The following is a 12712-nucleotide window of genomic DNA, read 5'->3' as shown; positions in this document are numbered from 1 at the left end:
TATTGGATGATAACTTTGGAAAGATCCTTTCTTATAAGCTTCAGATGTATTTTGTAAATGTTTGCAGACTTAAATGCCAGTTGGTTTTTACACATATACCCTGATGCCTCTGCTATCCCATGAAGAAAAAGAGACAGATTCTGCACTGCTAATGCCAATTTAACTTGATTTTATTTGCTAAACACAGGGGGGCAGAAGATCATGGAGAAAAGAACGAGTTGAAATGTATCTTCCCATAGACAAAATAGGATTACATCTGAGAGGAGGCTACATTTTCCCCGTTCAGCAACCCAGTGTAACCACAACTGCCAGGTAATGCTGCAAACTACATTGATTTTGGTTTGAAGTGTTGGAAGGGCCTGAATCAGGGTGGTGAAGATAGAAATGAAGGGGAAAATGTGAGAAAGGAGGAACCGAGAGAGAGAGAGAGAGAGAGGTCGGAATGTTAGTGGAAGTAAATTGTGAGTCACACTATGTGCCATTCAACCAATAGCATCACTAGTTCACTTTTAAAATTTCTCCTAAGGAAATGACTGAAGTTTTAAAAATTTCTTCTGGGAAATCAACCACGTCAATCAGCTAGCTATAGCCCAAATATTCCTTTGGCATTCAAAAGGCAGTTGGCTTGCTTGTTAGCTGACAGTTTAGTACTGTTTCATTCCATAGTACCTGAATCTTATAATTAGGATGTCTTCATCCCAGTGCCTTTCCCCCATCTTCTTGCCTTCCCTTTGTAAATCAAGCATTACTTGGAATGCACTAAGCCTGGAAACCCTACAAGTTTTCCCCCACCCCAAAATAGTTATACCACACGTAAAACAAGATTCAAGTACATCCTAATAATTTTAAAATAAATAAGTGCCCCACCATGCCTCCAGACACATAGAAAAAACAAGCAAGTATGCAAATAAACTACCAGGAAATCCAGATAATGATGAACATGGAAATTGTAAAAATTGAGAAATTAGAAGCAAAAATCTTCATCTTTTTTTCCTATGTGCTCAACATTCCCTTTACCCCATATAAAGAATAACCCTTATTAGGGCGATGTTGGCAAGTTTATGTGGAAACCATAGCTAATAATAACAGCTAACATTTGTACAGTGTTTACTATGTGCCAGACACTGTGATACTGTACAATTATTATATCATTTGGTCCTTACAACAACCCTGTGAAAAACAAAATATTTGTTATATGCTGGAATTTTAAAATAAATTATAACACTGTACAATCAAAGATTCCAAGCCTAAAAGGACCTTGGAGGTCAGCTAGTGCAGCCACTTTTACATTTTATATTTTACAGTTGAAGGGAAGGAAGAAAAGAGACATGCAGTACCTTGCCGAAGGCCAGACAGTAAATAGAAGCACTGTAATTGAAACCCAGATTCACTGACTCCAAATATAGCACTCTTTAAATAGATGGAATTTTTTAAATGACAAATTATATCAATAAATAAAACTCTACAAAACAGCAAATGATTACAGGGATCTGGACCCTGAGATTTCTAGACAATGGTGCATTCACTACACTGATGATTTATGTGTCAAAGAAAAAAATAATCTTCATTGCTCAGATTTGTCTCTCATCTTTCATGAAACTACTTGAACAATATTGGTAAAGTTCTTAGCTAAAATACATCTGCATATTTTGGAAAACTTTTCCCAATTTTTTTTGCCTAGAAAAAAATATGAGAATTGATTAATATTACTTTTTGACAAAATGAAAACACTTAACAGAGTGCTTGACTTGGAGTCAGTCAGTTAACAAGAGTTTATTAAGTGTCTCCTATGTGCCCATGTCCTATGTTCTAGGGCTTATGCTAAAAAAAAATACTAGAGATACAAAGAAAAGTAAAGGGCAGTTCCTACTCTCAAGGAGCTTACAGTCTAATGGGAGAAAAATGGAAACTAGTAGAGAAAAATCAAAATATATATGGGAAAAGTTAGAGATAATAACCTGCATTGAGGAGAATCAGGAAAGGCTTGCTGTAGCAGTTGAAATTTTAACTGGGACTTGAAGAAAGCCAGAGAGATCAGGATGAGGTAGGGGAGAATTTCAGGCATTGGGACAGTAAGATAAAATGTCTGGGGTCAGGAAATGGAATGTCTTATGTGAGGAATAGCAAGGATTCAATTTCAATGGATCACAGACTCCATAGGTCTGAGGGCCATTCAAGTAGAATGGGGGGAAAAGAACAAGAAAGCTAGGTTGGGAAGAGCATTTAAAGCCGTAAAGAAAACTTTATATTTGATGCTGGAAGTAATAAGGAGCTCCTAAATAATAGGGAGGTGACAAGGTCAGATTTGAGCTTTAGGAAGATTAATGTGACAGCTGAGTGGATAGTGGATTGGATTACAAAGAGATCTGAATCAGAGAGAGCAGCCATTTCAATAGTTCAGGCATGAGACGATGATCCAGGATGGTTACAGCATCAGAGGAGAGAAGGGAGGATATAGGAGAGATGTTGCAAGAGTAGAATCAACAGGTAACAGATGGGATATGGAGGATGAGAGCTAATGAAAAGTTGAGGATAGCATGTTGGTTGTGAGCTTGGTACCTGGAAGGACGGTGCTTTTGAGAGTAAAAGGAAAGTTAGGAAGAGGAGAAAAGAAAAGACCCTAGGACAGAGCCTGGGAGAACATTCACAGTTAGGAGGCAGGATAAAGGTCATGTGTCAAAAAAGGAAACTGAGAAAGAGTAGTCAAACTAGTAAGAAAAGAGTTGGGACAGAGTAATGTCTTAAAAACCAAACAAAGAAAGATTAGCCAACAGGAGAGAGAGGTGAACAATGTGAAATGTCTCAGAGAAAGATGAAGACTTATAAAAGACAACCAGATTTGGCACTTAAGAGATACTTGGTAACTTTAGAGGGACCAGTTTCAGTTGAGCGACGAGGTCAGTAGTCAGAAAGCAATGGGGAGTTAGTGAAAAGTATGAAACTGGAGACAGCAAGTGAAGGTACCTTTTTTCAAGGAGTTTGATTAAGAAAGGGAAGAGAGATCTAGAATGACAGCATGAGGAATGGTAAGGTGTAGTGAATATATATTCTTTTGGATGATGGAGGCATATCGGATATATTTGAAGACAATAAGGAAAGATTCAGCAGGCAGGGAAAGTTTGAAGATTTGAGAGAAAAGGAGGGATTATTGAGACTGTGATTTGCTAGCAAACAGAAGAGGAAATGGGATTAAGTGTGCATGGATAGGGCCATATTCTTGAAAAAGGTGAAGGGCCATTCCACTGTCAGAGACTAAAGGAAAGGAGGCTAGTGTGAAAGTGAAATCAAGGGATTTTGAGATGAAGAGAATGGGAAAAGAGGGAGCTCAAGTTTTCTCAGTTAAGTAAAATGCAAAGTCCTCAGACAAGAGAGGAGGGAGAGGAGCTATGTGAGACCTGAGGAAAGAAGAGTAGTCTCAGAATAGTTTGAGTGGGGAATGCTATAAGAATTCATTCATGGGTGATTAAAAGGATTGCTTTGCTGCAGTGAGGGCCCAGCTGAAGTTGGATAAGATGAGTTGATAATGTGTCTTGTTAGCATGGTTATAAGGTTTTGTTTAGCTTTATTCAGTAATATTAGAGCAGGGCAGAGTGGGTGAATGGTGAGAGTATTCTAGAGCAGAGGTTTGATAAAAATAAGAGCAGACATAAGACAAAGAGGCAAAAGATTTGAGACCAAAAACAGTTCAGAATTTAATTGGGTAACTATAAGGTCTGTATGGAAAAGGGAGAAAAATGAATTTTAAGTAGGAGTAATGACCTAAGAAAGTACTTAGAAGTTGAGAGATTATTACTTTAAATAAGGATATATCTTTACATATGCACTAAATAAGCATATATCTCTTGTTTTAGTCGTCAGAATCCCCTTGGCCTCATCATTGCGTTGGATGAAACTAACACAGCCTTTGGAGACTTCTTTTGGGATGATGGAGAAAGTAAAGGTGAATAACAATGAAATCCCATGATGATAGGAACCTCTAACAACACAATGAATTGTTAAAGGAACACATTAATTGTATGATTAAAAAAGAAACTTAAGATCAAATGACTATAAATTGAGAGCTGGAATGGAACTCAGATACCATCTTGTCCAATGACTTCACTTTACCAGGGACGTGGCCAAAGTCATACTGGTAAAAACTTTAGAAGTGGTTATTGAATGCAGGTTCCCTGACACCAGAAACAATGCCTTTTCTACTTTTTGATGCTGTTTCTCAGAAAGCATGAAAAAATAACTACCCCTTAACTTTGTAATCCAGCTTTGTGCTCAGTTAATGAAATACCAAAACATCTAGATGATCATTGAAAAAAAAGTACATAAATCTTCATATAGAATATATGGAGCAAAGTCAGGTGGCAAACTAAAATTTTACTATTTTGTCCTTGTATTTCATTTCTGAAAGAGTAAAAATTGGAAATACAGGCTCGGAAATAATTACCGTAGTTTTCAGTAGATAGTGATAATCACTTGGGAAGTGATGCAACACAGTGGAAATTCATTTCAATTCCATTTGACAAAAAGCAATTAAGCTTCTACTATGTTCCAGACACAGCAGATGCATAGACAGAATGAATAAGTTCTTGCATTTGATGCGATTATTCTCAGCTGGAAAGAGCATTGGATTTGTAGTTAGATGATAGAGGTTCTAATCCTTAGACTGACACTTACTACTACTGTAGGACCTTAAGCAAGTCACTGAAACTCTTGGACCTTCAATTTCATCATCTGTAAAATGAGGGTAGTTATTAGATGACAACTTAGATCCCTTCTAGCTCTATATTTATGATGCTATGATTCATTTTTAAGAATTTTTTTTAATTTTTATTTTTGGTTTTGGAATCTCAGGAATCAAGTCATTTTAACTCCTTTAAGTGGACATGAATATGTATCCAATATGATCCATCACACTTGCCTTTGCCCCCAGATCATATTCTTTTAATTTTAAAAAGATATTAACTAATCAGTTTCTAAATAAATTCAACAAAGTGAGAATGGGTCACCATGGGATTATTTCAGTTTATGCTTAAAATAAATAAATGGTGCACAAAAAGGAGGAAGAAGGAATAGCCCAAGAGAGAGGACAGGATCAGATTCATATAGACGTTAGAGAAAGAAAAAGTCTGTAGTGAAATTCCTCAATGGGAATTTTGCCCAAAGGTATCCTAATTTCTGTGAAAGGACTTGATATTGTTCATAAAAATAAACTATCTAATTTGTTCTTATTGGGTTACTGACATGGAAGGAATTTGGATTACTGGAAAGTCATTGTGATATTGAATGAATCCAGGAGTTCTGATTAGTATGTTTAAAAAGTTTAAACTCAAGAATCTTTATTGGGTAGGCATAGTGAAAGGAACACTTCTCTTATTGATCAGTAGAAACATTCCTTTTCCAAATGCCATCAATGTCCTATTGATATGAAATTAAACTTCATCATTATGACATGGAAATGTGAGTGTTATACAAAAGCAAGGGAGGCTGGATATTTAAACATAGAGTCAATAAACTGTTCTGCAAAATGCACTTTAGATATTTCTATTTCCCAAAGATCTTTACTGTAGTCCTAAGTATCTACTTAAATAATGTAAATTTAAAGAGCAATGGGCTTTTCTTCTTAGTGTTGTGTGGCTTGTGAGTTTTTACAACAATCATTTAAAACAAAATTTTAAAAATGGATTTATATTATGCTCATTAAAATTAATTAATTCTAAGAAGAGGTTACTGGAAGAACCTATGGTACACTTTTAAACTGTTTTTGTTAGGTACAGAGAGAAAGGGAAAAGAAATGAGTGAAGGAAAAAGAACTAATTGAAGTAATAATAGGCGCCAGATTTTCAGGAAACTTTGATTCTAGACATTAAGAATCTTTATCAGAAAGAATCACCATTGGGCAGTAGAATGTTCTTGAAAGAACTCATTCAAGATATCCAGCATGAGCCAGTCTATGATATTATAAAAAAGTAAAGCACATGACTGGCATCTTCTTACATTTGTGACATATTTGGAAAAGGTTGTCTTATGGGGTTAATTATCATACTTGTTTACTTCTCTTACCTGTCAGTTTTATAAGTAAACTGTCTATGTAATACTCAAACATTTAGGGGAAAAAAAGATGAATTGGTATTGCCAAAGATTAAGTGGCATCTTTTCCTTACCCCAGAGTTTTTCTTTGGTTAAAAACATTCACGAAGTCATAGCATCATAGGTTTAAAGATGGAAGGGTCTCCAGAGAATATGTAGTTGAACTAATTCATTTTACCCTATGAGGTAACTGAGGTCAAAATGACCGGCCTAAAATTGTAGAGGTGGTAAATAGTATGGGAAAATTTAAACTTTCCTCCTCTGATACTAAATTCAGTGTTCGTTCTAAATACTCAAGTGCCACATTCCTTTGGGTTACTAGTAATATTGATTCTTTCAAGACTGTGAGGTCTCAAGATTCATTGGTATTGTCAAGAAAATATTGATGCTAGAGAGATATAATTTTATGACACTGGAAAGGTTAAGGTCATTCACATTATTGTGAGATTTCCTCAATGAGATCTTGCCTTGGTATGCTTTCCCTACCTTGAGTTTTGGTCTACAACTTTGCATATAAGCAGCATATGACCAAGATACAGATGTTGATGGACTAACTCATCAGAGTTAGTCTTTTGTAGATAGCCTTTATTAAATTCAGAGGAGTGATGATTGCATTTTAGATATTTAAGATTTTAAATAGTGATATCCTAAATATTAGGTTCTATATAGTGTATAACATCTACCATATTTTAATTTGTTTTTAAAATAAAATAAATCTATGACCTGACAAAATGAAACAGAATTGTGATTATAGATGTAATGATTTAACTATTTTTTTTTATAATTCCACAACTGCAAAATCTATAATAACCAAGTATTTATTGGCAGAAAGTGGAGAAACAAATCAACTTCAAAAATTTAAATTTTTTTTTTCTAAATTAGAATTAATAAAATCTTTCTGGTTATAATCAAGTCCTTAATTTATTATCAGGCTACAATTACTTTAATATCCAATTTGTATAAATGTTGTAGTATAGAATCCAGTAGCCCAAACTTGCATTGGTCACAAAGCAATTTGCCCCCCCACCCACCCCACACATGTAGATCTATTGCACTAAATTGTTTTGTTTTGTTTTGGAGGGGGGAAGACAGGGTAATTGGGGTTAAGTAACTTGCCCAAGGTCACACAGCTAGTAAGTATTTCAAGTGTCTGAGTTCAGATTTGAACTCGGGTCCTCCTGACTCCAGGGCTGGTACTTTATTCATTGTGCCACCTAGGTGCCCCTATTGCACTAAATTTAATTTGTGTCATATTTCAATGTTATTTAATCTCAAGCAGTTTTTGGCTGCATTCCAAAGCACTATACCTCAGTGGTTTTTGTTTCTTTATTATTTGAAGATACACACATGTACGAATATATTGTGTATGCATTATTCTATGCTTTATGATTTTTAAATTTACCCTTACTAAATACAAAAATAAATATTAAATTGCAAAAAAAGACCTTAAACTAAATCCAGGAAATAGTCTTTGGGAGAATGTCTTATATGTACTAAAGAGAAATAATTTAGAAACAAACATAAGTTTTACCAGGCTTTATTATAAATAATTAAAAAAAACCATAGGAATTAAGCATTTTCTTCTCAGATCTTAGCATACTTATGCTATTTAAGGAATCATAAATTCAATCAATATCACTTGTTAGTTGAAAAGTGACACAAACGGGATTAAGTGACTTGCCCAGGGTCACACAGCTAGTATGAACTCATTTCTTCCTGACTCCAGGCTTGGGTCTCTATCCACTGCACCACTTAGCTGCATATATATTTTAGAATCAATGAAAGATATAATTTAACATGAAAAAATCCATTCATTATAGTAATACTTTCTTTTAAAAGTTCCTTTAAATTTTCTTCATATATATATTTCATAGGTATTAGTGATCAAATAATCTATATTTAGCAGGATATTTTGTAGGATTCTGATTTGTTCAAGATTAATTCAATATGTTGATGCTTTTTTTAAAAATCAATTTCAGATTCCATAGAAACAGGAAACTACATCTTCTACAACTTTTCAGTTGCTTTTGTGAGTATTCTTCCTTGGAGACATGATGGATGCCATTTTCTTTCCTCCATTAAGCATAGTGCTTAGAGTTTTGAGTTATTTGTGTTATTTTAAATTATTGTATGATTATCTTTCAAACTTTACATACATGTAATAAACTAAGGGTCCAGGAAAATCCCTATTTTAACTAATGGCACAATCAAACAAGTGCAGAGGCAGCATGATATGTTGGAGCGAGAAGAAGCTTGGTTTCAAATTAAGGAGTTAGTAGCTGTATGACTATGGGTAAATCACAATCTCCTTGACCCTTGACTCCTTGACTCAGTTTCCATAGCTATATAGTGAGGATTATTATGTTTGTCATGACTGCCTCTCAGGTCCATATAACCAACTGGCAATTGGACATTTCAAATTTGATGTCATATCAACATCTCATACTAAGCATATTCAAAAGAGAACATTGTCTTTATCAATATAATATACATATAATACACATGCATACACAGACATATATATGTGTGTGTATATATATATATATATATATATATATATATATATATATAACTTTATATATCCACTTTAAATACACAATAAACCTATATACTGCAGTCATTTTGCTTTGGCATAAATATGATGGTGCCACTCCCCTAATCAACAACACCAGTAGCTCCCTGTTTTCTCTAGATCAACCATAAACTTCTCAGTGGAGCTTTCAATCATGTTAATCCCTTCTACTCCCCCCATTCCTCGCCTATTCATTCTGTGATGCAGACAGTCTGCCCTTCTCTCTGTTCTTCATACACAACACTCCATTTCTCTTCTCTATGCCTTCATATTGGTCATCTTCCATGCCTGAAGTCCACTCCCTCCTGCCCTTAATCTAAAGGAATCTCTCTCTTCATTCAATCTATCAACAAATATTTATTAAGAGATTTTAAAAAGAGATTTGCTGGGTACTGGGAATAAAAATACAAAGAATGGAATAATTCTTATTCAAAACTCTCTTATGTTATGATGGGAGAGACAAAAATACACATTTAAGTATTTACAACATAAATGGAAAGGGAATACATACAAATATGTACAACAGTGTTAAATGTAAGGTAATTTGAGAGAGTGAACTGGCAGTTAGGCAACAGGAAAGGCTTCATACAGAGGATGAAGTAGTTTCTTAGAAAAAAAGAGGGGGTACTTAATTGACAATTGTCAAAGCATATGAATAGCAAGTCTCAATGGAAGAGGCTATTTGTAGCCATATGCGAAAATACTTTGAATCACTAACAATCAAACAAATGAAAATGAGAGTGGTTCTCTGGTTCTATCACGCACTCCCATGGTTAGCAAATTTGACTAAAAAAAGAGAAAACTGACAAATGTTGGAAGGTTTGCAGGAAAACAGATGCATTGGTGCACAATTTTTGGATCTTGAAAGTGTGATTTTAATTTTAGAAAGCAATTTAGAATTCTGCCTAACAAATTACTAGCCCATGGACTTTGAACCAGTAGTATAACTACTAGGCCTATACTCGAATATTTCAAAGAAAGACAGCAAGGTTTTATGTATTGTGAATATAGACACATATACATATACACATATATGTATATATATATACAGACATACATATATATGAATATGTATATACGCATTTTATTTATAGCAGCTCTTAATGGTAAAGAGCTGGAAATTAAGGAAATTGGGAATGCTAGATAAGTTATGGTATACAAATATAAATGTTATTCTGCTGCGAGAAATGAGGAAAACAAGAGTTTCAGAGAAATCTGAGATGTATAAATTGATGCAGTGAATTATGCAGAACCAGGAGAACAGTTTATATAATAATAACAACAAAATTGTAAACATTAATTATATTGAAAAAAAATTTAAAGATTCCAGGGAACCAATTATGAAAAATGCTACCTGCTTCTTGACAGAGAGGTGTTGGATTAAATGTCCAAAATGAGATATGCTTTTGGACGTGACCAAGAAGGGAATGTTTGACTTTGACGATATTTGTTACAATGGTTTTATTTTTTTATTTTTTTCCCCCACTGGCAGGAGGAAGTGGGAGGGGGAAAAGTAAAAGGTTTATAATTGAAAAACAAATAAGAGGGAGGCTGTATGAGGGGGAAGTAAGGAGAGAGTATATCACAGGCGTGGGAGACAGCCAATTTTGAAAGTGCAGAGATGTGCTCAGGCACCACCTTCTATGTGAACTCTTTCCTGATCCTCTAACTGCTAGCACTAATTCCCATTCCCAAAACTTTCTTGCCTTTAATGGCTTTGGGATTGCTTGTACTTCTTCTCTTTGTTTTTATTTGCATTCATATATGCATTTGTCTCCTTGATTAGAATATAAGCTTCTGGAGACATACATACACACACATATATATGTACACATGTATATGTAAAATTCAAAATATAAAATGCATTATATAATATATAATAAATTTTACATATATATGTATACGTATCTGTATATGTGTGTAAGTATATATAGTGTGTATGTGTATGTGTGTGTGTATAGTATCCATAATTTATGTCCCCAGCTCCTAGCACATTTTCTGGAATATTGTAAGAACTTAATATGTTGACTTGATTAATTTTTAACCTTAAAGAGCTATAAAAATTTCAGATATAATTGAAATATAATTTAACCAATGATTTGTTTTTCTTTTAGGATATATTAGATATTATTGTTGTACATCCATCAGACTCATTCAGCTCATTAGCTTTTGAGGAAATTAAAATTCTTGGATTTGAGTACGATGCTACAAGCATCATAGTGACTGATCAAAATGACAATGAGTTATCATCTAATCTTATGTGGAATCATGATTCTTCAAACAAGGTAAATATGATATTAGGACAAGTAGATTTTTCATCTACTATAGGGTAAGAGCTTGTGGTTCAATGTTATCATTTATAAACTCTGAACAGCTTTTAAAAATGTTTCACTCATTGGGCTACACAATTTTATTTTGTTGAATTCTTGTTGATTAAATATTTAAAATCTGGTTCTAACAGATGTTGAACTCCCTGGCTAGAGTATCTAGCTCTTAAAAGTACAATGGTAATTAGTTTCTCCAAAGTGGGCCCATTCTCCTGATATGACCCTTCATCTCCTCTTTTGATTCCTGTCTACTTGGAGAGAGACTGGAATTTTTCCTTTTCCCTCACTGATTACCATTCCTGGTTTACTGGTCACTTAGAGACAGATCTCTAAACCATATTACATATGTACCATATGTACAACCTGGTTCATCATTCCTCTTAATTATTACCTATTATACCTTGGATATTTTTCTTGTAAAAAAACATACTTTTAAAACAGGACCTTGTTTTGCTTGATAATAAAGATGGCAAGTCAATATCATTAAAAAAAAGATGGGATGACAAGGAATTTCAGAAAGATAGAGGAAAGACACTTAAATGATCAAAAACCAGGGAGGGAAAGAAAGTGACAGACTCAGATTAAAAGAGTTCTAAGTGATCAGGTGCAGATACTAAATTATCTTTTTTGCTTTTAAAGGTTCTTCAAATTACAGGACTCCAGCTTTCCCTCGGCCAGTCTTACAGAGTAAAATGGACTTCATCCTTCCCTACAGAAGAAAGATTTGGTTGTTATCCAGATGCTGGTAGTGCAAACATAGAAACTTGCGAAAGCCGGGGCTGTTTGTGGAATTCGGTAACAATTGTGTTGTTTTATGTTTTATGTAGTGACTCGAACATTGAGATTTTAAAGAAATTTACAAATTTGATTTTATTTATGACTAGGGCCAAGCACAGTGGCTGAAACATAGTTGGTACTTTAAAAAAAACATCCTTTAACTGAAATAATATTAATTATGGAAACTATAAAATATGATGATGTTTATCTAAGAAGGCATCTAGAGAATTGGGATTTGAAATTAGGTACTGATTTGGAGGCAAGTGTGTTTAATCTTAATTATAAGAGGTATTGTTTGGTAACCCCCAGGACTCATCTCATGAGTAAGGACTCCACTGTCTCCTAAGTTGGGATATTTGGGAAGTACAGGATACTTTCAACACAGAAGTGGCATAGAAAGAGCACTGTCTTTGGAAAGAGAGGATCTGGGTTCAAATCTTGCCTCTGAAAAATTTTACTATATAAAACCTTGAACAGTCACTTATCTTTTCTAGTTTGAAACTGAAGTTTTCTTATACGTTAAATGAGGGTGGGGTGGGGTGCACTAAATGACCCTAGACCAATGATAATGGTTTACTCATAGGCTTGTATATGAAAGAGTATTTGTGATTAATTCCCTCATTTATGCAAAGCCCCTTGTTAATATTGTCTAGCAACTTTTCATTAGTGTATTTAGAGTTTATTTTATTTGCTGATTGCTCAAAACTTGGAGAAATAACTAACATGCTGGAAGACAAAGTTGGGATCAAAAAAAGGTTAGAATATAGACCAAATCAAGTAAGGTAAAATTTCATACAGGCATTTAAATACCTATGTGTTTGACATGTTGTTTAATGTTTCACATTGACATATTCTTTCATTCTAAAGTGAAGGAAATTGAAGCAACAAGAAGTTTAGTGACTTGACTAGGATCACATAGCAATTATATAAGGAGTCAAATTGAGATCTCTCCTGA

The 12712-nt window shown here is 34.2% G+C and overlaps 1 protein-coding gene across 1 annotated transcript in view; it reads left to right on the top strand.

Moving 5' to 3' along the window:
• The window catches only part of SI (sucrase-isomaltase), a 114655-nt gene that overhangs the window by 48701 nt on the left and 53242 nt on the right, over positions 1-12712 (top strand). Inside the window, exons 20-24 of the mRNA XM_036756320.1 lie at positions 188-312; positions 3852-3940; positions 8061-8110; positions 10768-10938; positions 11620-11775. Coding sequence (XP_036612215.1) covers positions 188-312; positions 3852-3940; positions 8061-8110; positions 10768-10938; positions 11620-11775 — 591 coding nt within the window. The remainder of the gene's footprint in view (positions 1-187; positions 313-3851; positions 3941-8060; positions 8111-10767; positions 10939-11619; positions 11776-12712) is intronic.

This window comes from Trichosurus vulpecula, chromosome 4 (assembly GCF_011100635.1).
Source record: "Trichosurus vulpecula isolate mTriVul1 chromosome 4, mTriVul1.pri, whole genome shotgun sequence".
NCBI lineage: Eukaryota > Metazoa > Chordata > Mammalia > Diprotodontia > Phalangeridae > Trichosurus > Trichosurus vulpecula.
The sequence above is the reverse complement of the archived record's forward strand: the minus strand, read 5'-3'. Positions and strand labels throughout refer to the sequence as shown.